Below are 25,998 nucleotides of genomic sequence, written 5' to 3'. Positions count from 1 at the left end.
GTTTGTAGTAGCTATATTTTCCATTGTATGTTATTGTTGTTGGTTTTAATACAAGAAATAAAAACAAAACAAAAAGAGTTAATTCTATCATTAGAATTATCAATATTCTTTCTTATTTTTCATAATTTTGTACCTGAGCTTCTTCGAAATCATACAACCGTAGATGCTCATCACAAGCACCCATAAAGTACTTATTTCCTGTGTTAGGAAGGAAAGAGACTGTAAATGCCATGCAAGTGATACCATCTTCCATGCGTGTCGAGTCTAAGAGAGTACTATATTTTGACCCCACAAAGGTTTGCTTTTTTTTAGTAAGTTATACATCTTTTTTTTTTACAGACTATATATATATATGTGTGTGTGTATAGTAAGATTTGATACTTGCGACCAGTTAGAATCCATATGCCATTTGATAATGTACCCATCTTGACTGGTGGATATGTAGTAGTTTTCATTTTTGAACATCAGTGCCTTTATGCACAAAATTTCTTCCATGTGCCCATCCAAACGACTGAGCACTTTGTTTTCTTGAATATCAAACACCTAGTACAACAAATGATTGTTCGGAAAAAAAATTAAAAAAAAACTTTACAAGATACTCTCTCTTTCTGTCTTACTTTTATGGGGCATGGTAGAATATGATTATCTTCATCCTGAACAGAAAATCTGTGGCGGTCCTTTAGCTTGCCACCTGTCACCAATAGTGCCTGGCTTTCTGAGACAAATTTTCCGCAATAAAACTCATCAATGTGCATTTCTTCCATGTCACGTAACTTGCGAACCATTCGGAAATCGTCTTCTATGTCCCAAATCTTGATAGCCCCCACATTGGAGAAGGTGGCAAGCAAGGTACCATCAGGCGAAATAGACATACTTGTTATAGGAGCTAATGCATATATAAACACACCCAATTAGACTGATGATAGTATAAATAAAGCATTGAATCCTTTAAGAAATAAAGAGTTTATTATTAATAATATTGAATAATTCCACTTGCCCTGATCGCTCATATTACAAGGAATAGACTGTAGAGGACAGTCTTCATTAATAGTGTCAATCATATCATAGCTCGTGTCTGCATGAAATTTCCAATAATTATCTGGAAATTCAGCTGCCAATTGTTTAACTTGCTCTGGAATATATTCAACCTTCTTCTTGACCTGTGTTGTTCAAATACACACAAATGAGTATACATATATATACATATATATATAGTTAATTAATTAATCACTGATATTTTTAAAGAAAAAAATTATTATTATTATTATTATTATAATGAGTAATGATAATAGTAATGATAAATTCAACCTTTTTGCCCTTGTCAACTTTTGCCTTTTGTGGAGTTACTGCTGCCTTTTTCTTATGTATAGACAAGACAGTTTATTTTATTTCATTTTATTTTAATAATTTTGTTCAATGAAATTATTTTAGTTAAGCTCACACACACACATATATATATATATGTACATACGTGTACGTTACAACTTACCTTTGGTTGGACAGCTCTTCTCTTTGCCTTGACTTTACGTTTAACAAGTGTAGGTCTGAATGGAGGAACAGATTCGGCTTCTTCGAGTAGATCATCAGTGTCAACCTGGTCAACCGAATCTTCATCTGTCACGACTTCATCACTCTCTTCATTTGACAGTTCGTCATCTAAAAACACTTTTTTCTTTCGAAGTTTTCGCGTTTCTTTTGTAATAGGAGGACTGGATGGCTCAACGAAATCACTATGGTCTGACATGTTCAATTTGTTTGGAATTTATAAACAAGATTATATGTATATATAAATAATAAAATTAAAAAAAAATTTAAAAAAAATCTCTACTAGAATGGGAGTGGAGGCCAATGATTGATTGATTGTGTACGTGAATTTGGTGTACACTCCATCTTTACTCAGTCAGTCACGTCGTACCATTCAAGGCACAATGCAATAACAGATATAAAGAATAAGAAAGAAAAAAAAAGGGCCAACATTTTGTCAGTAAGAAATTCTCAAGCAGTTTTTATTCTATTCTATTCTATTTTTAATTGTTTTAAAAAGAAGTGCAAGATAAGACAAGGTGTATGTATCAAAGAGCAGGATATATATCATGACGACGATGCTCCATTACTGGCATTTGAACTCTCAATGTTTGCTGGAAGGTAAGATCTATAGGTGCAATCGCTAAGCTTGGTTCTCCACTGTTCTCGCATTGAGCCAAAACTGTTCCCCATGGGTCCACAATCTAAGCATCATTTAATTATTAGCTTGGAATTATAACATTATTATTTTCTTTCTCTTATATGTAATTATATAATCATATAATTATTTACCATGGCGTGCCCATAGCTAGCTCTCTTTGGATTGTGCTGGCCAACTTGAGCAGCAGCAATCACAAAAGTCTGTGTTTCAATCGCACGCGCTCTCAAAAGGATCTCTTATCAAATGCATTAAAGTTTAAATGTAATTGTTATTATTATGAGTAGCTAAAGCCATATATATATATATCATCTATTCTTTTTATTTTTATTTTCGGTAATAGTTATCACAATTGGCTTACCCCAGTGTGCTTCTCCTGTCTTGATCGTAAATGCACTAGGGAATGTCAATATCTCTGCCCCTCTTTGACGCTGGGCAATCGATTGTTCTGCAAAGCGCAAGTCGTAACACGTCTGAAGACCAATTTTTCCGAGTGGACTTGGGACAACCTTTCCTAGACTTGGACCCTTGAGGGTTGTCTCGCTTTCCATTAGACGTGGACCATTCTTGATGTCCACATCAAATAAATGGATCTTGCGGTACTCAGCAACAATCTCTCCTAAAGCATCAATAATTACATGGGTATTGTAAATTTGATTTGGTGATTTTGCCTACAATATAATGTAAGGAAGGATGAAGGAGACAAAAGCGAAAACAAGACCAAGAACAAAGGCCAAGGCGAAGGGAAAATTTAATGTAAGTAATAAAGATAATAGTAATACTAGTAATGGTAAAGACAAGCAACCTTTTCATGTACACCCACAGACACCCAAATATTATTTTGTTTGGCAGCCTGTTTCATATCTCCAAGAAATACAGAGTCTGTGAGGTTAGTTGTCAAGGAGAATGTCTGTTCTTTAGACTCTGAGATGAAATCAGATGCCTCTGGTAAAAACAACATCTACACTTGACCACAGAAAATTAAGTCTCATTCGTAATGTACAAATTTCTTATATACTTCAATTGATTTTTTTTTTCAATATTTATAATGATAATGATTATCATCATTACAATCAGAGCAATCGTGTATTGTGGGAATAAAATGGTCACACCTTTGCACCAAGAAGGGCTGCTTTTGAGGCCAGACCATTACATATCTGCCTATTAAGAGCCACAGAAGACGTGGCGCAAAACTGTCCTACAGCTGCCAACATGATAAGAAAGAGAAAAGAGTAAGAACAAGGAGCAAGTAATACATAAAAGACGTGTTACCAATTGTCGGACTATAACTTTGGAAGGTCATGTATCTACCTATCTATTTCTGTGCGTGTGTGAATACATCTATCTGTCTACCCTTTTATCTATAATATCCCATTAATACTATATTCTTTATAACTGATAAATTCATGTGTATATACATATATACATACATACATTTGCGATTGCTCACCTACTTGCTTGGACAATTGGTTGAAGCGAACTCATGACGTCATTATCATTATTCTCGAAGCAATGCACTCCATTTCTATTTCTATATCTATTTCTTTTATAATTCCAATTCAATTCATTTCTCCTTCTTCCTATTACTTTTTTTTTATTACAGCTGTTACTATTACTATTTCCAATATTCTTATTATTCTCATAACGCGTTTAAAATCAATTTGCTAAAGGACAACACAAACGCACACACGCATACACACACACGCACATATATATACACATATAAATATATATTATTTTTCTTAAGCAAAAGAACTTCTTTATCCATCATTAATAATAGTTAAAATAATAAGCTTCTTGTTGTTGGATAGTAATTCTCCAATTTATTTTTTGCCTCTTTTTTTTTATTATTACATTTTTTGCTGATTTTGCTTGTTTGCTTGTTTGCTTGTTTGTTGGTTTATTCAACCACAGCCACAATCACAAGACTATCGATTTCACCTTCTTCATCATCTCTACCGGGTTATTCTCGATAACCAAGAGCAGTGATGCAGCCAGCCACCGTTAGACAAACCAATAACTCGATCCACCCACCCGAACCACAAAAATCAGACGCGACTACTTCTCCCGACCAACTTAATGCAATTCTACAGTCCGTGCGCCAACAGGTAAAATATATAAAAGAAATATAATGCGACTAAAAAAAAATTAAAAAATAATAATAATAAAGTAAAGGAAGAGGAAGAGAGAGAAAATATAGAGGCAAATGAAGCACAAAGAAATAAAGAAGCACAATTTTCATATACATATTTTATGATTAACTTTCATTCGTCTCTCCTTTATTAAATTATACATGTATACAATTTTTCTACTACTAAAATTATTACAACAACAACACAAAAGATTGAAAAGTGGGGAGAACATGCAAAATGGAAAATCGATCTTGTACTCTTAGACGATCCAACTTGTAAACCAAACAATCTAAATGCAGCAGTACCAGTATCATCATTAAATCCATCATTACTACCAGGGGGACAGTCAATGCTAGGAGCATCTGCACCGTCCATGATCCAAACACAAGAGCACGCCCAAGCCCAAGCCCAAGCTCATGCTCATGCCCATGCCCATGCACAAGCACAAGCACAAGCACAAGCACAATTACAAGCACAAATGCACGCAGCACGGTCTACCTTGTCACCAGCTGTCAATCAGGATCATGCAATGCATTCTCCGCAGCAGCACCAGCAGCACCAACAGCCTTTTGCCCGGTCACACGCTGAGCTATTTGGAATTCCGTCTGTGAGCGGAGATCATCCATATTCACCCAGGACGCATCCACGGTCTTTTCTCACCACAGATCCACAAACAGAGCCAATATCTATCCCATCAACCCTTCAATATCCAGTAAGAGCTTATTCTTAAACGAAAGAATATAATAATCATTTGAATTGAATTGGATTGGATCGAATTGAATTGTACTTTTTTTCTTCTTCTTCTACTTTTACCTAGTGCGAGTATGCCACTCCATTTCCAAACGACACATGGAACAGAATGGGTTCAACAGAAGAACTACGTCGTGAGGTACTTGACTTTTGGCTATATTGAATTAAGCACACACACACACACGCATACACAGATGTATGTGAGTACTTTCGTGTGTACGCGTGCTTGTGTGTGTGTGTATTTATGCCAATATAATATTAATTTATAATTTACAGCTCAAGGATAGTTTAGATCGACAGAGATACCTCGAGGCCATTATCCAGTCTCAGGCAGCCCAGCTACAACAACAGTCCCAAGCTGGCTCAGTAGACGTACAAGCCATGGAAACTATGCGAAATATCTACCTGATGTCTGCAAGTCTCTCATCCAATTCTTCTTTTCTTTTTTCTTTTTTTACTATTATTATTAATATTATTTATTATTTGATTTAATGATAGTAACGATGAAAATAGTGATAATGATAATAACTTGTGAATTTGGCGTTCTATTGTTTTTTTTACACAGGAAAATGAGCAGCGACTTCGTTATCTTGCCGAGGTTAGAATGTCACACAAAGATACCGAGGCTCTAGCCAGAAAACTCAAAAGATTGAGTGGAACACTACAGAGAATCGAGACGATGGAAGTATCAGCCGAGGTAGTTATTAAGTTTACGGTTTATTATCGTACATATTTTTTTATATACACATGTCAAAAAGAGAAGAAAATAAGAAAAGAAAAGTATTAACAAAGTATGATTATTAAATCTTTATATAGGATTCTAAATTGGATAAAGAAACACTGTTAAAAGAGCGTGTGGTTTTTCGGCGCAAACTTCATCTGGCCCATCTACGGCTTTCGGCACGAGACGCAGAGTTGGACTACCTACACGAAGCTTTGGAATCTTACCAAAACCATCACTACCAGTACCAGTACCAACATCAGAACCAGTACCAGCACCAGCACCAGCACCAGAATCATAATCATAATCAGAGCCACAACCATCACTTTTCTGAAGCATTTCAACCACCTTCGATCGTCGTTCGTTCACCGACTTTTGGAAAACAACGGCGCAAAGGCCCACCATACCTTTTCCAGCAACAATACTCACCAAAGATGCGTAGTGATATACGGCCCCATACCTTATCAGCTTTGGATAGCTTGGGAATTGTGGCTGACCAAATGCTGAGTGACCCTGATTTTAACAAAGATAAGCCTGACAAACCTAAAGATGCGATTCCAAGACATCTCACAGAAAATGAAACTGCACCAAAATCACCGTTGTCCATGTCAAGCGCAGCAAACGATCTGGAGGACAAACCGTGCGAAGATCAAAAAAGATCAAAGCGTTCAATTGACCTAGCAAATACTTTATTATCAATTCCTAACCTCGAGTTTCCAAAATCAGACAAAGGTGGGTAGGCAGATGGATTTTTCGCTTTTTGTTTTTATTCTTTAACTGAGGAACGTGAGATGAAAATCCACAGATATATATATATATATATGAGTTAGTGAGTTAGTCAATAGAGGAATGAATGAATAGGCATGTGTATATGTATATGTAGGAATATATATTTATTTACAATCATCCTTTTAGAGCTCAAGCAAGAGGTTAAAAAATCGAAACAAAAGCAACAAACGGGAGAGCCCGCATCTAAGAAAGCGCGCCCAGCTTTGTGGACTAAAGATCAGGATGATCTTTTGAGACAAGCAGTAGATGCTTATGGTACAGACAGCTGGAAAGAGGTTTCTAGCAAGGTAGGTCGGTCAGCATACCAATGCCGTGAAAGATGGAAAATTATTGAGGCAGATTCCGGAAAAACTGCTGATACGGCTGCTGCTGGTGCTGGTTCTGGGGCGGCAGATGCACGGCAATCACCATCCATTGCCGCTCTTTTGGATTCCAATGAAGACATGCAAGCCAGAACCCACAACTCCCCAGCCGTCTCAAAGGCAAGCCCACTCGGAGCAATACCACCAAGTGGTTTAGCTATGCGATGTGCTCCTGACAACACACCACCTACCCAGCATCATTATCACCCCCACGACAATAACAACTTGTCCGATCTTCATCATCCACATCTACCTCAAGGACCCTATAGGCCTCCTTCACCAATCTCAACTCCAAAACGATGGGCAACTGGCACGCTGGGACCCCACAATGCAACATAGACTTTTCGCTATTATATATATTCTTTGCTTGATTTTTATCATTTATCTTTTTTCTTCTTCATTCTTTGCCTTGCTTTTTTTGCCTTTCTTTTTTATATATATATATATTCTAGATGTAATATATATATATTATTATTACACAAACTATACATATATTGTCCATAGCATATACTTATTTTTCTCTTTCTTTCTTTTTGTCAAATAAATCAAACCAAACCAAACCAAGCCAAGCCAAGCCAAACAGAAGTAAAGAACAAGACAATTGGTTGTGTAAACAAAATGATTATGTTAAATGACAATATCATTATTATTGAACATGAAAGTCTATCTATCTATAAATTGTGAGTAATGAAAAGAGAGGGAAAAATAGGAATAAGCAATAAAGCCAAGACATATCAAAAGTGACAGGAACAAAGAATGCAGGCATTTTAATATGAGTAATATAAGATGAAAGAAAACAGAGAGCGAAAGTGAATAAGTGTGTGTGTGTGTGACAGAGAGAGAGAGAGAGTATGTGTGTGAGTGAGTAAACGAAATAAAGATAAAAAAAAGAAATAAGAACAAAGGGATTTTTTGGTTATTCGGTAAGAGAATAGTATAAAGAAGAAAAGCGGTACTGTAACAAACAAAAACAAGCATACAAAGTAAATACTTGTTATATGCTTGCTTTTTTTTGGGTTCTTGGGTTCTTGGGGGGTTTTTTTTTTGTTTTAGTCGCTGTCGGTATCAGGCTCCTTGGCACCACCTTCGATCAACCACTTCAGATGGCGAGCACGACGGCGGATTTCTTGGTCCTTGACCTCGTTTCTGGTCTTCTTCTTCTTCTTGCTCAACTTGGCCTTGACAGCAGCATCATCAACCTGCTTCTCGTCCTCGACAGCAGACTTTCCGTCCTTGTAAAGTTTGCCACCCTCGAGCTTCCAGGTTTCTGGGCAGAGTGCGGAAACGAATTCTTTGGAATGGGAAATCATAACAACAGCACCTTCCCAAGTCTTGATAGCAGTAGCCAGACCACCGAGAGCCTCACGATCCAAAAAGTTAGTAGGCTCATCAAGAACCAGCATGTGAGAGTTGTTCCACATGGCAGCGGCAATGACGACCTTGACCTTTTGTCCACCACTGAGCTCACCCATCTTGCTGTACTGGGCAATGTCGGCATCCAGACCGATATCGGCGTAGTGCTGACGGATCGAAGGCACATTGAGTTCACGGTAAAGGAGACCTTCACGCGAAGCTTCCTTGTCATCGAACTGCTGGACAAGCTTCTGGAAACCAAGTTCGAGCAACTTCTCGCGAGAGAACCAGGTGTTGAACTTGTGACGAAGGTTCTTCCACTTGATTTCATACTGGAATGTTTTCTTCAGCTTGGAACGACCAAGAATGCACTATAGAAAAATGTATATTAGTAAATCTGTAAATGTTTTTTTTGGGGAGCTTGTGTATATAGATGGTTTCTTACCTCAATCTGACGCATGCTGCCTTCAATTTCAATAGGTTTCTCCATCTGCTTGGCCTCATCTTCGGTCCACTTGCGACTCTCCTTCTCAAGAACTTCCTTATCCTCACCGGTGGAATAACGCCACTGAAGATAGTCCATAGGAGTCTTTTCCAAGTGCTGTTCCAAATGGTGGAAAGCGTGCTGGGCAACGTAACCAATACGGAGAGCAGGGTGACGCCAGACAGTACCGATCTGGGGAATGGACTCACCAGTCAACAACTTGATCATGGTAGACTTTCCGGCACCGTTGGGACCAACGACGGCAACGCGGGAAGAAAGCGAGAGTGATGCACTGGCATCAACAAGGGAGGGCTTCTCAGCGCCGGGGTAGGTGTAAGTACAGCCGGTCATCTTGAGAATGGCCTTGGTGTTACTGCGGACACCCTGGAGGACTGAAGGCTTGGGGAAGGAGAACTTGACATCCGAAGCGTCGAGGTTGTAGTAGATACGGGCAGGAGGATGGACTTCGACGAACTTGGAAAGGTTACCATGGTAAAGACGGAGCTTCTTCTTCTCGTAGTGGAGGATCTGAGTGCAGACATTGTCGAGGAATCCAGAGTCGTGAGAGACAATGAGACAGGTGACATGGGTCTGGCTGACGAGGTACTGCTCGAGCCACTTGATGTTATCAACGTCCAAATGGTTAGTAGGTTCGTCCAACAACAAGATATCGGCCTTTGAGAGAATGGCACGGGCCAACTCGAGCTTCATCTTCCAACCACCAGACAAGGCGGCGACGGGTTGAGCGAGACGATCATCATCAAAGCCGACCATGCGCAGACTCTTCTCGATTTCGGAATGGGGGATGTCCTTCATCTGGTGGTCAGCGGCGACATACTTGACGATGGTCAGGGAGGTGTCGGCACCCTGGTTGGCGTAGTCGACAAAGGCGGTCTTGACCTCATCTTGGGATGGGAAACCCTCTACCTTACCCTGATGAATTGCACGCATGAGAGTGGACTTTCCTGCACCGTTGGTACCACACAGACCATAACGCTGGCCACGATGGAACTTGAGCTTGGTGTGACTGAGCAAGAGACGGGTACCGTAGGCAAGAGAGAAGTCGTCCACACGGCAGAGTTCTTCACCTTCCTGCTCGTCGAATGCACTGTCGTCAACCGAGCCAGCGCGCTCCTTGAACAGTTTCTGGCAGAGAGCATAAACGCCTTCCAAAACCTTTTGGGAGTCAGACTTGATAAGGAAAGCAGCGAGGTAATCAGAGAGCTTCTCGATCCAGGTGGCTTCGACAAAGTTCTCCTGACGGACAAAGTCGGCAGCGATGGTGCCAACGTAGGTGATGACGGAATTGAAGTAAGAGTCGACGAAGCCCTGGACCTTTGTGGCCTCGGTTCTGACGGCCTTGATGGCTTCATCGGCAGAGACGACCACAACATCATCTTCAGTACCTTCGGCATCCGACTTGTCCTTTACACCACCAGCATCAATGAGGGTCTGCTTGGCATGGTTGGCGAGAGCACGGATTTCGGGGAATGCGGCAGTTTCAGCCTGGCGATCGACACCGGGGTAGAGCTGGGGCAAGAACTGGGCTGCAGTACGGGGGTCACGGACGAGCTTGCAGAGATTGTCTGTGATGATGACGGTCTGACGGAGAACGAGGGTCGAGCGTTCGTTGAGAGCACGGGTCAAGAGAGGGACTGTGATGGCCAGGGTTGGGCCGTTGACTTCTGCGACAAAGGTTGTGGCAGCGAGCTTCTCGATTGTCTTGCCTACACGGGAGGGATCACCCATGCAGAGCACAAGGTCCTTGAGATGGCGTTCGATATCGGGGTTACCACCAACAGAGCAGACGGTCATCATGGTGGCCTGGGCAGCAGTGGCGACCTCAGCCTTGGTGTCGGACAGACAGTTTGAGATGACGGGAATGATGGTTGGCAGGGCCTCACCGATCTGTTCGGTGGCGTGGCCGGTGAAGGACTTGAGAAGCTTGAGGGCGCCGACCTTTGTCTGCCACTTTTTGGAAGGAGCCTTACCGCCGGACACATTAACACCCATGGCTTCAAAGAGGACTGGCAAAAGGATCTTGGTGGCTTCGGCAGGGATCATGGAGACCAGAGCTTCGGCAGCCTGCTGAGCGGCCTCTTGAACAACTGCGCCCTTGTCGGAATACATCTCCAGGAAGAGACCGAGGTAGTTGATCATGATGGGTTCAATCTGATGACCCATTACCTCAATGAGGGCATTGAAGCCAATAAGACCACCTTCTCTCTCCAAACCAGACTTTTTGTTCTTGCAAGACTGTTCCAACTTTTCGAGGACGGTGTGATGCTTGAGCATGATGATGCCCCCTTCTTTGATCGTCTTGGCAAGATCGCGGGCAGCCTTGTCGACCTCCTCGGAGGTGGGTGCGGTGTTGATCTGCTTCAGGAGATTGGCAATGTTTGTGGCTGCATCATTGATTGCGGCTACCATCATCTATATGAGTCTAAGGGAGAATGCAAATGAAGATGAAAAGGGATTGATGGAAGCGGTAATGCAAGAAAGGGGAGGAGGAGTGAGGGAAGAGGTGACTAATTCGAATTTGATATGATTTTTTTTTTTCTATCTTTTTTTTTTCTTTTTTTTTTCTTTATTAGCTGAATCCTAAAAATTTGAGGGTAAAACACAGTCCCTTTACACAATCAGCGATTTTTTTTTTCCTTATCCAATCCATCATCTCCTTGTTTCTCATATTATGAAAATATATAGGTTTTGCGTTGTATGAATATGTGTCTGTTTTGGGTGTGTGTATTTGTGTGTATTTGGGTGTATTTGGGTGTGTGTATGATAACCAGAAGGAGAGATAGGCATAGAAGAGGGGGGAGAGAGATTTGGAATAGAGGAGGAGAGAAGATAGACCCTATGGATTAACAAGGATAATGAAAGTATACAAAATACAAAATAGTTTTTATTAAATCATTTATATAGAACTTTATATATCTATCCTATCTATACTATCTACCTATCTACCTATCTATCTCTATGTACATAAATACATACATACATACATACATACATATAGATTACTATTAAGCTAAATATGTTTGCGCATACTCTGTACAATAATCTTTTTTTTTTTGCTCTGTATGGCTTTTATCTATTTAGATTATTTCAAAGATCTATCTCTCTCTCTCTCTAAGTATGCATTCTAATAATAATAATAATTTTATTTTATTTAATTTAATTTAATTTAATTTAATTTAATTTCAAATAATAGCAAAATAGTATCAAAAGCTGAAATATTTGAAACATTTGAAACATTTATTTTTATATATAAATAAATCTAAATAAAAATAGATGAACTTGTTTGTATTTGTTTGTTTTGATTTGGTTTGGTTTTTTTTTGTGCCATCATCTTTGCGTTGGTTACGTCGGTCATGGCTTTTGAAATGCGTTCATTTTATTTTAGATGGTGTATAAAAAAGTCACATGTTACACAGTAAACCAACCTGTTTTGATTATTTTGGTGATGATTTTTTTTTATATAGTGAAAACAAAGAATGCAAATAAATAATACTTTTAATAATAATAATAATAATAATAATAATACTTATAATGTCAATAATAATAAAATCCAAAACTTGATTTTATATTGATTTTTACTTGGTTGCTTATTTTAATTTTACTTTATTTTATTTTATTTCATTTCTTATTTTATTTCTTATTTAATATTTATAAGAAGTATTAATATCAGCATTAATAAGCATAAGCATAAGAAGAAGAATAATAAGAAGAGGAAAGAAAGAATACTTGATTTCCATAATGTCAGTTTTGACCACCATCATCATCATTCTATGTGTTCTGCCTACAATCCCATTGCTGATCTATGTCATCGGTCTCTTGTTACCTGCCAGTCATATCGTGTCTCGTACAGTTACCTTGGACACTACGCCTGAAAAGCTCTGGAAGATCTTGACAAACGTCCAGGCATATCCTTCCTGGCAACCGAAACTCGAAAGCGTCACCGTGAGCCCTAAGACACAAGACACCGATCAGGGTAAACGATTGATTTTTACCGAATACTCCAAACAAAAGAAGCGGACTGTGATCCATGTCGAACAAGAACCTCAACGCACACTGGTCCGTATCCTTGAAGAAAGATCAACCTCAGCCGAACGACACAAATCAACGTTCTCTGGATCTTGGTCTTTTGAGATCCAGCTGGCTGACACCAAGGTCATGCTCAAGATCACCGAGCAAGGTATCATCAAGAAGCCAATGATACGGGTGTCACACATGCTCTTGTTTGGGTTCCACCTTCGCATTGACCGATTCATCAAGGACCTAGTCAAGAAAATCCACGAAGACAGTCTAGCCCCAACACCCCAACCTATGACCCAAGATATGGCAGACGAACTTGAGGATGAAGAAAAATTGGCTCGCATGGAGCACTCTAGGCTATTGGACAATGAGTGGGATTTGATGAGTGAAGTCTATGAAAAGACAAATCAAAGATGAAAGCAAAATATTCCCTTTTCAAAAACAACAACAAAAATCAAACAAAATGACCACCTTTTACAAATCCAACACTATTTGATAAAGGTGTGTTATTCCTGATTAGAATCCTATATCCAAAACACATGTCTTTATATAAGATGATTAATCTTTATATATCAGCACGTCATCAATGCACACAAACTAATTATATATTTATATTTATATATATTAATCTTTACATATTTATTATGTCTTATTATGTATTATTCATTATTGTTCTGATTACTTTTTGTACCAATATTTAAGCTAGTGAACCTATTTTATTTACTAGACCTAGACCTAGTTTGTCTTTCGCTTCTGTGCAGCAGGCTTCTCTTTCTTTTCTGCCTTTCGCTTCTGTGCAGTAGGCTTCTCTGCCTTTGTTGCCTTTGTTGCCTTTGTTGCCTTTGCCTTCTTGGCTGGCTTCTCTTCCTTTTCTTCCTTTTCTTCATTTGCTGCCTTGGTTGCCTTGGTTGCCTTTGCCTTCTTGGTTGGCTTCTTTGCTACCTTTTCATCTCTAATCCATACACACATACAGATTAACCTTCTTCTTCTCATTTGGCCCCTTTCTTAATAAAGCGCACGTATATATATATATATCTTCCTTACTCTTCTTCATCGTCTTTTTCTGCCTCGTTCTTTTCTTCCTTGGCGGGTCTATCTTCTTCAGGAATCTCTCCATCTTCCCAAGCCTTTTCAATCTTCTCGACATCTTCTTCACGAAGACTGTCCCATCCTTCAATCTCAGAAGGATCACTCAAACTGGCCTTCATGTTTTCAATGACCTTTGGAGTCACGCAAGTCCTGTACTCAATATATTAAAAAAAAATCAATAAAATGGATTCCTTTTTTAAAAAAATAAATAAATAATGTATACCAATGCTTCCATGATGTTCCGGTGTATTTGCCACTTTCAACTTCTACACCCATTCGCAATTCACCTTGCTAGATTATATATATATATATATATATATATATATATATATATAAACATGATTAAATTTATATACAAGTCATAATAGTGATATATCTATATTTGCTTGCTAAATTGCTCAACTTACGCGAATTGTACGGTCTTCACGGTGACAAAGTGTCTTGGGACCTTTGCATTTCGAGCGGTTTGACTGGATATATCATATATTATATATTATGTGTCATATTATAAGATAAACCCAGGCAGGTATGATATAGTTCTTACCTTTGCATACTGTATATATATATATATATGTACATGTGTACGTGTGTGTGTGTGAACGCGTATATTTAGTTATAATAAAAAAATCATTAGGATTTCTATCTATTCTTATTTATCAAGCCTTTAATTCTCCTTTCTTCTTCTTATTTTTCTTTTTTTTTTATACCTCGATAATATAGGGCATGATGGAGATGTGGCAATGACTGAATGAATAAGTATAAAATAGAATAATACAAAATCAAGTTTAAAGTGGAGAGGAAACAAGTTGATCTATCACAGTCACGCACTCGATCAATCAGTCAATATAGGTAGACTTGCTTGATGTAAACCCATTGTACATTTCTTTTTTTTGCATTTTTGCACTAAATCTTTGCACCCAATATGTATATATTGTATTATAAAAGTACCAAACATTGAGCAAAAGAGTTCAAAGAAGTCAACTCTTTTCATACAATATTATTTACTCGAGGCTCCCCGTTTGACTATTCTCAATGCGTGTACATATATACATATATATGTACAGTGTGTAGGTGTGTAAAGTAGAGTTAAATCTAATTTAATTGTTTCAAAAAAAGGAGGGGTTAAAATCAAAGGAGAACAGTACTGTACATGTATTTGTACTTGTACTTATTCGCTCCTGAAGACATATTTATAGTTTACATTTGGTTAATTGTACATCTTGATAATAATAATGATTGTTAAAATTGAATAGCCAATGCACTCAAGATTACTACTTGAAATGTAACTAAATGTATGTATATACCAACATTAACAGTCATATCACATAATTAATTACATGATCCAAAAATTATGACAGGTGGAATTGCTAAAATTTCAGTGACAAGTACGATGTAAATTACGTGGCAAGAAATGATCAGCACATAAATTAGATCTTTATACATATATGTTTATCACAACAAATATGTATGTAGTGTCAGATCAGTTTCAGCAATCTTACAGGGACGACGTTTATATCTAACCAGACGAATTAATTGTGACTATCTGTCCGGAACCCGGTGTCTTTATCTAATCCTTCAGGGCAAAATGGCGTGTCCTAAAAAACACACATAATATATCCATTGTGCACATTAGCTTTACTACCTTGTCCCCACACTTTATGCTTATTTCTCTCTCACTTTTTTAGGAAGTACGGCCTGTCTTTGATCAATTTAATAATAAAATTCTGTCTCATACAAAAATCAAGTCCTGTATATTCAATCAGTAGCCTTAAATTTAGATTTAACAATACAAAAAAATCATAATTAATCATAAATACACTATACCAATAGTCAGTTATCCAGAAGATTATAAGGAGCTGTTTTCATTAAATTGTGGAACACTTGTTTGATTTTTTTTTTTTTTACTATTTATTGGCCTTCCTATACTTATCGTGTTTTTGTCTTTCATTATGAGTATTTTGTATCCTGGATTGTATTAATTATTATAGTAAGAATCAATTCTTAGGGACCAGATAGAAGCTATTCTATGTCGGCAAAAAGGTCACGATTTGTGGTTCGGTAGAATCAAAACGTCGTCCCCCTAAAATTAGCGTATTCTTTTTTTTCTTTTTTGAAATAATCTAATTTCTGAGAAAAATACTGTAGACCAATCAAACCAAGTCAAGCCGCAAAGACCCTTAATCAATCTTACTCCTACAAAAGGCTGTTTGAGGCTTTGCCGTAGAATATTGTACAATAAAAAAAAAGTAAATATTATATGTATATAAAAGTACTTGGCTTGGTATGTGTGTTTTCTTTTTGTGGCAGGACAGAGGTCATAGGCTAAAAGCTATAGTAAAATAAAATATAAAATATAAATACTTGACAGAATAAACAAAGAAGACAAACCCTAATTCAATGCAGAGTTATTTCAAAAGAATCTTTATTAACTGACTGACTGACTGATAAATTTATAAGCAAAAGACTATATTTCTATTTTACATCTTGTCTAAAGTATTGATCCTCTTGAGCGTATATATCCCAACTTTCTTCTCACCTAAATACACTCAAATGTATTTCTTATGTTCTTGGGTTTTATTGATGAACGTATTCTTATCATAAGATATGCGCGATCGTAATTATACACGTCGATCTTGTGCATGAGCTGAACCTGATCTAACTGCACTGGTAGTAATACTAATCTATATAAAATTGAATAGGTCCTTGTGAAAATTATCAAAATATTGGTGTCGATTTGTGTATGTGTGTGTGTGTACAAAAAAAAAGAAAAGATAAGGAATTAAACGCCTGTCCTACCATGTACAATTACTATTAGCCAACCTGTCAAATAATATATTGTTCTTCTATTTAATAAATTAATAATAATCGATTTAAGCCTATCAATATATTGTACTTCTTTGACTTGTCTGTCAAAAATCAATAGATTTACATTACTGTGTACCAATATTATACTTTGTTGTTGTTGTTTTTATATATATATATATATACAAAAAAGAAATATCAATAGCACCAATAACCGTATTGTGGCATCATTGTTAGTTAGTGTGGCCATCGTAACCTCATGTGAAATAGAATATTGATTGGTCCAGTAAGACTCTGGAACCTAAACATGATGAAAAATAAGAGATGAGCCTGCGTGAATTCTTATTCTTATTATTATTCTTATTCTTATTATGATTCCTATGATTCTTATTCTTATTATTTATTGCTGTTATTTGATAAAGATCCTTGCGGTCAAAGTGGCTAAAGGAATTCTCGAGGCTTGAAAGGGCTGAGATTAACTGGATATCTAAGCTCAAAGACAAAAACTCGACAATTATCTTTTCTACTCACATTCCTTTCCATGTCTAATATAGACCATCCACAATATCAAAGTCTTCTGTAAGCTACTGCAGCCATAAATATATATATATAAGTTTATTTTCTAACTACCTTTAAATATATAGTATTCGATCATCCTCTGTTGGATCTCCTAAACCACCAATGGTGTCTATGCTGATCTCTACCCTTTCACAGTTATCTATTCACTCTTCAACACACCCACAAGCAAATCAACAAGAGCTATATACAACCAATTCAATAACCCAAATGTCCTCACAAGAATATCGTCGATCCTGGAAAAGTCGCGATGCGCCGCTTTATATTGATCTACTCAAGTCTACATTTTCTACCCAACCATACAATTACAACCGATTTCTGGATATCATGATGGACTACAAAAGACAAATGTAATCTACCACTAGATTTATGGGCCACCGTTGACGTGAATTAACTTATACTATCGCAGGATTGACACACTAGATATGATTGAAAGAGTTCTGATTATATTCCAAGGCAACCCATCCCTTATATCTGGATTCAATATATTTCTTCCTCTTGGATATAGCATGGAGCCTGTTTTTGATGGAAGTCAGTCTACAGCAGTTCTAGTCACCACACCAAGTGGACATAGTTTTTCTTTTTAGTCTTATTTTTTCTTTACACATGCCCACACTCTCACGCACTCCCATACGTACATTCATATATATATATCCATTTATTCATTTATCCACCTTATCTACCTTACCTATTTTATCTATCTATTTTCTTTCTTTGAACGCACAATATGTATTGCAAGTGATAAACACAAAGCACCCTTTTTCTTTCTTTCTATTAAATATCTCAAAATATATGCGATTTATCTATTCATTTACTTTAAAAGCAACAACCTTTGTTCAAACACATGTATTTTTTTAAAGAAAAATAGTTTTACAGCAATATATGAATATATAAGCCAATAAAATCTTACTTGAGTTAACCAGTCTTGTAATAAGAATTCCAGTTGCTTAATGGTTATGTTTGTAGGTGTAGATATGAGCTTCTATACACTCCAACACCAAAAGGCACTGGTAAAATGTTGAATCTCTACTTTTTTTTTTAAAAAAAAACAAACAAACCATAAACCAACCTCGTTGTACTATATATTCCCAGGAAAATAAAATAAAATAAAAAAAGGGGGGATGACGAGGAGTTAACTCTCCTCTTTCCTTATAGTAAAGCATTGCCGAATAATTTATAAGCCCAAAGAGCTCTTCTTGAAAGAATACACATTCTTCCTTTCTGATGACCTCATGGTTTTTCGCCCTGTTAAAATGAATTTGATAAAATACCTCGAAAGAACTGGGGCAAAAGGACTACAAGAGAGAAAAAAAGAGGGGATATTCAGAGGACACTTTTGAAAAATGTTTATGAACTTTTTCAAAAAATCACTCTCTGAATCGGGCCTTTTTCTTCTTCTTCGTAATGAAGTACTGCCATACTATGACAGCCTTATTGTTGGCGTGGTAATTATGAAATGTGGAGGGTCGAGACGGTGTATTTAGGCGTGCAAATATGATAATAATAATAAAAAAAAGAAAACTATCGGCAGTTTCTGATGTGTTACAAACACGCTGTGTCGCGAGAAGTTTGTGTCTCCCCTCAAGTCCTTTTTGGACTATCCTGCACCAAGGGGAGGCATTCCTGAGTTGAACGATACTTCCTTTGCGGTTAGTGGATATAGACGAGAGATATGAAAATATGCTGTGTCCTTGATCAGGGCCATAGGAGGAGAAGACACTGAGCAGAAAGTGCAAATTTCCACGACTCGTTTAATTTCATAACGGTAAGTTCATTTATATGCTTATACATTATCTAACGCTTTCCTGTATCTTTGTACTGAAACTTTTCATTCTTTCTTAATAATAATAATAATACCCTTGTGTGTGTGCGCATATATATTTCCACATCTGTAGTAGACTTTTCAAAATTGTACTGGAATATATTACAAGACATACCCAGGAATATCTAGAGGACAAAGCATTTTTGAAATACCTTTGAAATTCATGAAAACCCTATATACCTAATATATATATATATATTAAGATAAATGATTTATTAAGTATATATGTATTTATCTTTTCATGCAATTATTCGCGTCAATATATCTGAATAGGGATACAATCACAAGCGATATATTTATTGCTGATATACAAGAACGTATTCTATCTTCCGGGTCAGAACATTTAGGCGCAAATAAAAACAACTTCTGAGGTTAAGCCATGGTCCTAATATCTTTTTTGTACAAGGTACATTGCATGTTTTTTTTTTTTTAAAAAAAAAGAGCGTCTATTTTCTAGCTCAAATCTTTGGCTTATAAATATGCTGTCTATTTATTTATTTATTTATTTTTACACAACTTGGGCTTTCTTACCGTTCTGCGTCTCCTCAATACTCAATTTAAGATGAAATTCAGTGATTGATTATATTTATACGAGATAGACCAGTATCTACATAGGGAGTATTTAAAGAAGCAAAAAATCACGGCCGAAAAGAAAGAACCAATTTGTCAAAGTTTATGTAAATATTTTACGCTTATAAAATAAAAACGAAAATGTTTAGTTCAAATAAAGTAGCAATCATAGCCTCCATGTGGTTGAGTTTTTCTCTTTTCTTTTTTACTTCATACTTTGTATACCTATCTTCTAACATCTATAATAATATTTCTTGCTCAAGTTTCTCATGTGCTTTTTATACTGTTATCAATTCAAGTATTCATTACCTGTTTGCACTTTTGGTTAGAGGCCGACTTGTCTTAAAGATATAGAGAGAGACCAAACATAAGGTTATGTGCTGAGGTGTCTCACTCTCTTTTTAAGTATAAGTGACAACAATAATATTCAAGCCCAAAATATATTGGAGTCAACATTTCAGTATCTAGTAAATGTACTCTGTCTTTTCAAAAGGTCAGAAATTTTTATTGCTAAGCTTTCAGATATGCACAAGTGAAACCGTACAAGTTAGGATAAGAGAGTTAAAGAAGTTATATTCTTGATTTCGTAGAATTTCTCTAATATATATATATATGGTTACTATCAGTATAGACCTGCATATAGGCTAAACAGTATCATCCCATCAAAAATTATAGGCTGCCAGTGGCGTTGCCAAGCCGTATGTAATAAATGATTTGGTATTTAGAATGCGTAAATCTTGAGGAACATGGTGTTACACATATTCAACAAAAATAAATGCTTGATGAACAGAGTGTATTGATGGCCACAATTAGAAACACTTGCCGAACTACTTACTCACTGCTATTGTGTGTAACATCATGCCTCTCTTCCTCCCCAAGATCTATGTAATGGGGTATTAGACGGTTCCTTCAGTTAAAGGAGTTAAGCATGTTGGCTCTCAAGGTCTCAAGGTCTCAAGGTCTCTAAATGTAGGTAAGAGCCATTTTAGGATATATAAACGCGAAGAGAGGCTAGTTTAAAGATAAGGCAGTTGAATGCCTTAAAGAATATAAGCAGACATGGTTTCAACTTATGGAGACATTGGTTTGTTTCATAAAAAAAAATCACTGTATTACTCCTCAATAAGATCATTTGATTGGTGTAAAAAAAAATGCAGAATCGTCCCAGTCTCAAGTTACAACATTATACTGTACTATTTTTATGTGTATTTATTGCAACTGCAGTCTGATCGCAGTCCTTCTCATCCTCTGATTGGTTTAGTGTGAGAGCATCGGGGTTTACATACTGGTGACGTAGAACCGAAGTGTTATCTTCTCCACCCCCCTCCATCCCACGCCAAGTCGCTTTTTTCCTCATCTATCTGTTTCTTCATCAATCTTAACATTATGTCAATCGCTACCGGCCCCCTTGATATGTCACTCGATGAGGTTATCTCCCAGAACCGCATGAACCGTAAGAACAATAACAGCAACAACAACAACAACCGTTCTACACGTGGAGGTATTCAGAAGAAAGGTGGTCGCCCCTCCAGAAACAACAGCTTTTCGGTATGTTTGACAAGTATCTTATTACACACTACACTACACACACACACACACACGTACACAAAAACACACACACATCCACAACGCACGCAAAGGAAAGACACTGCAAAAAAAGATAGAGAGAAGTAGAGGTAGAGATGAGCATTGCAGACCCCCCCTTTCTTGGAAGAGCATGTGAAGACCAGAAGCACTTGTGAGAGTGAGAAAAGACGTTGCGGACAATGGCGTTCGGATCTGTTTTCGACTTTTTTGGTTGAATGGGGGATAGTACTCCATTTCTTGCACCATCCTTCCTGCGTCTCTTTACCTTCCCCCCTCTTTTGTGTGTTAAAGATCCGTGGAAAACAGATTCACTCAACAAATCACTCAACCCTCCTCCCTTCCTCCCTTCCTATCCTTTGCTATCTTACCACCCCCCTCCTTCTCCTCTTTCAATTCTCCCTTCCTCCACCCTCATTTCCACATCCCCATCAAACACTTCCTGACCTTTGCCCAAAAAAAAATCAGCCGAATGTATCAAGAAACTCTCGTATGGCAGTAACCCGTCCAGCACCCGCAGCACGAGGACCCCGTAACAATCTTGTTGTGTCCAATCTTCACCCCAGAGTAACTGAGAAGGATCTCTACGTAAGTACAAGACTGTTTATTTTATTTTATTTTATAAGTTCATTATATTCATAACCTTTGCTTTATATATTTATAAATATATAGGAATTATTTGGACAAATGGGTACTGTCAAGAGAGCCTTTTTACACATTGGTCCTACCGGAAGATCAGCCGGTATTGCTGATATAGTGTTTTCCCAGGCTAGCGATGCCGAAAGAGCACGTATTACTTATAACAGTGTAGAACTTGATGGTAATAATCCTTTTTATTTTATTTTATTTTGTTTTGTTTTATTTTATGTGTGCTTATAAAAATCATATGACTAAATATATACATTGTGTATTTACAGGTCGCCCAATGAAGATTTCATTTGCTACAGTTGTAGGTTCCGTGGTTGCTCAACCTACCAGACAGCCTCTGCGTAACCAGGATCGTAGACAGAACAACAACAATAATAATAATAACACCAGCTACAACAACAACGGCAATGGCCGTCGTGGTGGTAGAGGAGGTCTTAGCAAGCGTAGAGAAACCCGGCCAAAGGCATCAGAACAAGACCTTGATGCTCAGATGGACAGTTATATGGCTGTGCCAGTAAGTTAAAATTTTCTATTATATATATATATATATATAAAAAAAGAATGTTCCTAATACTCTATTCGGATTGGCTTAGAATGAAGATATCGTCATGGGTTAAAATGCCGACAATCCGTCCGTCCGTCCGTCCTTCCTTCCCTTTTATTTCTTTCATAATTCTTTCACACTTCCCCCATCCCCCCTCCCTCAAAAGCACACGAGTGCAGATGAAGAGCTTTCACACAACCACAATCGCACTCTTGACATAAATATATACACAGAATCTCTCTAACTATCAAATCAAATCAAATCAATATTTTTTTATATTATATATATATATATATATATATATTTTATATTTATATTTATACTTTTTATTTATTTTTACTTTAGCTCTTTCCTTTTTTATAATTGATTTTCTGACCCATCCAATAAATATGTATGTAGGCTCATTAATCTAAAAATACCTTTTTTTTTTGATATATATACAAGTTACCCTTTTTCACAAGTTAATTGGACACACTTTTGGAAATATATAATATAAAATATACATATTTATGTCAGGTTATTGTCCGTATAACCAGTAAAAGTGGATATGTATATATATATTTTTTTGACTGACTTTTCTTGGCACCCTTTCCACTTTATTAATATTTTCATATATTATTATTTTTATTGGCTCTTCTTTTTTTTTTTATATATATTTAACTCTTTTTTCTCTCTCTCTCTCTTACCCCCTTTATTTTTAATTATCATTATCGATTCTCATTGTTAAACGTTAACAACGCCTAAGGAGCACCCCTCTTTCCCTCTATTTTTTTTTATTTAAAAAAAAATAATGACGTTTGGTTCATCATTACCAAGCAACCATGACCCAAACGAGCCACAAAAGGTGAATTGGAAGAGCAACCACAAAAATCTTATCACGCAAGTTTTATTAAACAAAACATAGAAAGACACCTTTGTGATTTCGGATAGGATAAAAAACGCCCTTCAGACATGTAGTGATGTCAAGGAGTATTACAGGCTCAGGTAAAGAAAAAAAAAAGAAAGAAAGATTGGCATTCAAATGTATATACATAAGAAATAAAAATTAAACAACTCACTCAAATCTTCCTCTTCACTAAAACTCACCAGGGCGCAGATAGAACAAGATTATGGAGAAAGACTCTTACAGCTCAAACATCTCATGGAAGGTTACGGCGAACAGGGCACACTTGCAGATTCATTATCACAGATCCCAACCACTCTGGAACTCACTGCACGTGCTCACATTGACCTGGGAGATCAAGTTAGACATCATCTCGAAAAACCTATGGAGAGTCTATTGATCGAACACCGAGAAGAAGGATTCGCAGTAAGAAATAGAAACTTTACTCAACATCAACTTAATAGACTTAAAAGAATATACACACACTAAACCAATTACCTGTGCTCTAACAACCATAACAATATAGCAACAACAACGAATAGACAGCTCACGCCAATTAAAAGAAACATACCATGCCAACGTTCTTCGTGTAGGTACAACATATTAAACCATAATTCTTCAGCTCTAACAAAAGACGAAATCCTGTTGTTTTGTAGGCCAGAGACAACTACGTTGGTGAATGCGACAAATTGGCTGGTATGGAGAAATATCTCACAGAAAGAGGACGAAGTATGTCCAAAGACGATATCCAGCAGATCAACGAGGATGTCGAAGAGTCCAAGCAAATGGTCGCGGCGGCAGGTAAGTTGGTAGATAAAAAAATGTTTACAAAAAAGGCAAGCAAAAGAAAATACTAAACTAAATGAAAATCAATTTGAAATATATATATATATACTAGATGCTGCATACAAAGACGCTGTCGATGTCCTGAACGATGTGATTTCAAAGTATAATATAGATTGGAAGGCAGCATTCATTGAATTTCGAGATATGGAAGAAACCCGAATCGAATTTATCAAGAGTAGTCTTTGGACGTGAGTATACATGCTCAATAGACCAATAATTATTCTTATCTTTTTTTTGCTTGTTCATCTTGTTTAACCAAACCTACTGCACCCTTATTTGTAGATTCTCAAAGATCCTTTCTACCGTCTACTTGGTCAATAACGAGGTAAGTTCTGGAATCGATATGAATGTTACGGATGTGGGGGACCAGAAATTAAAACTGAGCGTGTTTTGTGTGTTGGGGTTAGAATTGTGAAAGCATGTGTACCGCACTTGATGGCATAGATGTAGAAAATGATGTAGAAAAATTGGTAGAAAAATACACTGGCCAGCGACCTGAAATCGAACTCCTCCAATATGAGTCCTACGAGTCTATGGCACAACAGGTTTACATGACCCCTCTCGCTACTAGTGTCTCTACCACGACTACTGCTACTGCCCGGAAGGCAGACACTTCATCTCAAATGACTACCAATCAACAGGATATCATGTTTGACGCATTTAATGAAGTAGAAAGCATGTTGAACAGCAATGTCCCACCAAATCCAAAGTCGGATTCCCACTCAGATATTCAATCTATCCACCAGAGCTATCCTAGCCCACCAAAAGAAGTAGCCCGTGCACCAGAACTACCACCTAGAGTAAAGACATTAGATACTCAACCCACACATACCACTGGGCCCTCGCCCGAGATCAAGTCGACTGATAGTCATGTCAGCTCGGATGATAGTGCCATCACAGATATTAGTGCGATATCCAATGACAGTGTCATGAAAAAGGAACATGCTCTAATGGAACAAGATACAGCAGTCGAAAAGAGTGTTCATTTGGAAGATGCCATTCCTATCAATGTGGACGTTCCTACCACCGAAAGCGTACTTGCCAAAGACGATGTACATGACAAGGAAGCTATGCCTATCAAGGAAGACGTGCCTACCAAGGAAGACGTGCCTACCAAGGAAGACGTGCCTACCAAGGAAGACGTGCCTACCAAGGAAGACGTGCCTACCAAGGAAGACGCGCCTATCAAGGAAGATATACCTGTTAAGGAAAATATACCTGTTAAGGAAGATATACCTGTTAAGGAAAATGTACCTATCAAAGAAGATGTATTTATCAAGGAAGATGTGTCTATCAAGGAAGATGTGTCTATCAAGGAAAATGTGTCTATCAAGGAAGATGTGTCTATCAGGGAAGATGTGCCTATCAAGGAAGATGTGCCTGTTAAAGAAGATGTGCCTATCGAAAAAAGTGTTCCTATAAAAGAGGACTTAACAGCCTATGTCCATTCTCCTGACAAAGTGGACGTTCCTGTCAAAGAGGATACTCTTATAGAGGAGGACTTATCGATCAAGGAATACTTCCCCGTCAAAGATAATTTGCCTGTTAAGGAAGAGGAATCGTTTGTCAAGGAAGACTTATCCGTAAAACGTGGCGTATTTGCCAAAGGTTATGATGCCATTTCCGCAAACGAGGATATCGCTGTAGTCAAACGCGTTGATTCCGATGAAGAAACCTCTGTTCTCTCAAAGAACAGTATCTTTTCCAAGGACGATATTTTCTTCAAGGATGACAACTCAGTAAGGGGATATACACATATCAAGGAAAATGTTGTACCTGTTCAAGAACAGTCTATAATCAAGGAAGAGCCTATTGTCAAAGAC

At 37.3% G+C, this 25,998-nt stretch overlaps 7 protein-coding genes across 7 annotated transcripts; 3 read left to right on the top strand and 4 right to left on the bottom strand.

Annotated features, from left to right (window-relative positions):
• Positions 1 to 2,072: 2,072 nt before the first annotated feature.
• On the bottom strand, positions 2,073 to 3,396 carry PHYBLDRAFT_149247 (hypothetical protein; the record flags this gene model as incomplete). The annotated part of the gene is made up of 5 exons (XM_018432243.1): positions 2,073 to 2,228; positions 2,317 to 2,420; positions 2,544 to 2,853; positions 2,988 to 3,143; positions 3,295 to 3,396. 5 exons carry the CDS (start codon positions 3,394 to 3,396, stop codon positions 2,073 to 2,075), a joined length of 828 nt encoding a protein of 275 aa, XP_018287500.1.
• A 774-nt stretch (positions 3,397 to 4,170) lies between these two features.
• Positions 4,171 to 7,275, top strand: PHYBLDRAFT_149246 (Homeodomain-like DNA binding domain-containing transcription factor; the record flags this gene model as incomplete). The annotated part of the gene is made up of 7 exons (XM_018432242.1): positions 4,171 to 4,290; positions 4,526 to 5,026; positions 5,132 to 5,203; positions 5,341 to 5,436; positions 5,630 to 5,761; positions 5,881 to 6,517; positions 6,701 to 7,275. The coding sequence occupies 7 exons, from the start codon at positions 4,171 to 4,173 to the stop codon at positions 7,273 to 7,275; spliced, it is 2,133 nt and encodes a 710-aa protein (XP_018287499.1).
• Positions 7,276 to 7,985: 710 nt separating this feature from the next.
• Positions 7,986 to 11,068, bottom strand: PHYBLDRAFT_156109 (hypothetical protein; the record flags this gene model as incomplete). Its single annotated transcript, XM_018433465.1, has 2 exons — positions 7,986 to 8,660; positions 8,735 to 11,068. 2 exons carry the CDS (start codon positions 11,066 to 11,068, stop codon positions 7,986 to 7,988), a joined length of 3,009 nt encoding a protein of 1,002 aa, XP_018287498.1.
• A 2,044-nt stretch (positions 11,069 to 13,112) lies between these two features.
• On the bottom strand, positions 13,113 to 14,625 carry PHYBLDRAFT_188250 (hypothetical protein; the record flags this gene model as incomplete). Its single annotated transcript, XM_018439471.1, has 6 exons — positions 13,113 to 13,763; positions 13,856 to 14,050; positions 14,124 to 14,191; positions 14,308 to 14,370; positions 14,445 to 14,453; positions 14,608 to 14,625. 6 exons carry the CDS (start codon positions 14,623 to 14,625, stop codon positions 13,547 to 13,549), a joined length of 570 nt encoding a protein of 189 aa, XP_018287497.1. The 3' UTR covers positions 13,113 to 13,546.
• Positions 14,626 to 17,346: 2,721 nt separating this feature from the next.
• PHYBLDRAFT_159764 (hypothetical protein) lies at positions 17,347 to 18,195 on the top strand. The gene is made up of 2 exons (XM_018434056.1): positions 17,347 to 17,628; positions 17,688 to 18,195. Exons 1-2 carry the CDS (start codon positions 17,384 to 17,386, stop codon positions 17,863 to 17,865), a joined length of 423 nt encoding a protein of 140 aa, XP_018287496.1. The 5' UTR covers positions 17,347 to 17,383; the 3' UTR covers positions 17,866 to 18,195.
• Positions 18,196 to 18,875: 680 nt separating this feature from the next.
• PHYBLDRAFT_149241 (hypothetical protein) lies at positions 18,876 to 19,241 on the bottom strand (the record flags this gene model as incomplete). Its single annotated transcript, XM_018432241.1, has 3 exons — positions 18,876 to 18,997; positions 19,078 to 19,115; positions 19,216 to 19,241. The coding sequence occupies 3 exons, from the start codon at positions 19,239 to 19,241 to the stop codon at positions 18,876 to 18,878; spliced, it is 186 nt and encodes a 61-aa protein (XP_018287495.1).
• A 1,825-nt stretch (positions 19,242 to 21,066) lies between these two features.
• On the top strand, positions 21,067 to 22,881 carry PHYBLDRAFT_159763 (hypothetical protein). The gene is made up of 4 exons (XM_018434055.1): positions 21,067 to 21,842; positions 21,927 to 22,074; positions 22,172 to 22,416; positions 22,496 to 22,881. Exons 1-4 carry the CDS (start codon positions 21,747 to 21,749, stop codon positions 22,517 to 22,519), a joined length of 513 nt encoding a protein of 170 aa, XP_018287494.1. The 5' UTR covers positions 21,067 to 21,746; the 3' UTR covers positions 22,520 to 22,881.
• Positions 22,882 to 25,998: the final 3,117 nt, after the last annotated feature.

This window comes from Phycomyces blakesleeanus (genome assembly GCF_001638985.1).
Source record: "Phycomyces blakesleeanus NRRL 1555(-) unplaced genomic scaffold PHYBLscaffold_21, whole genome shotgun sequence".
Taxonomy (NCBI): Eukaryota; Fungi; Mucoromycota; class Mucoromycetes; order Mucorales; family Phycomycetaceae; genus Phycomyces; species Phycomyces blakesleeanus.
Note: the sequence above shows the minus strand (reverse complement) of the source record. Positions and strands in the feature narration are given on the sequence as shown.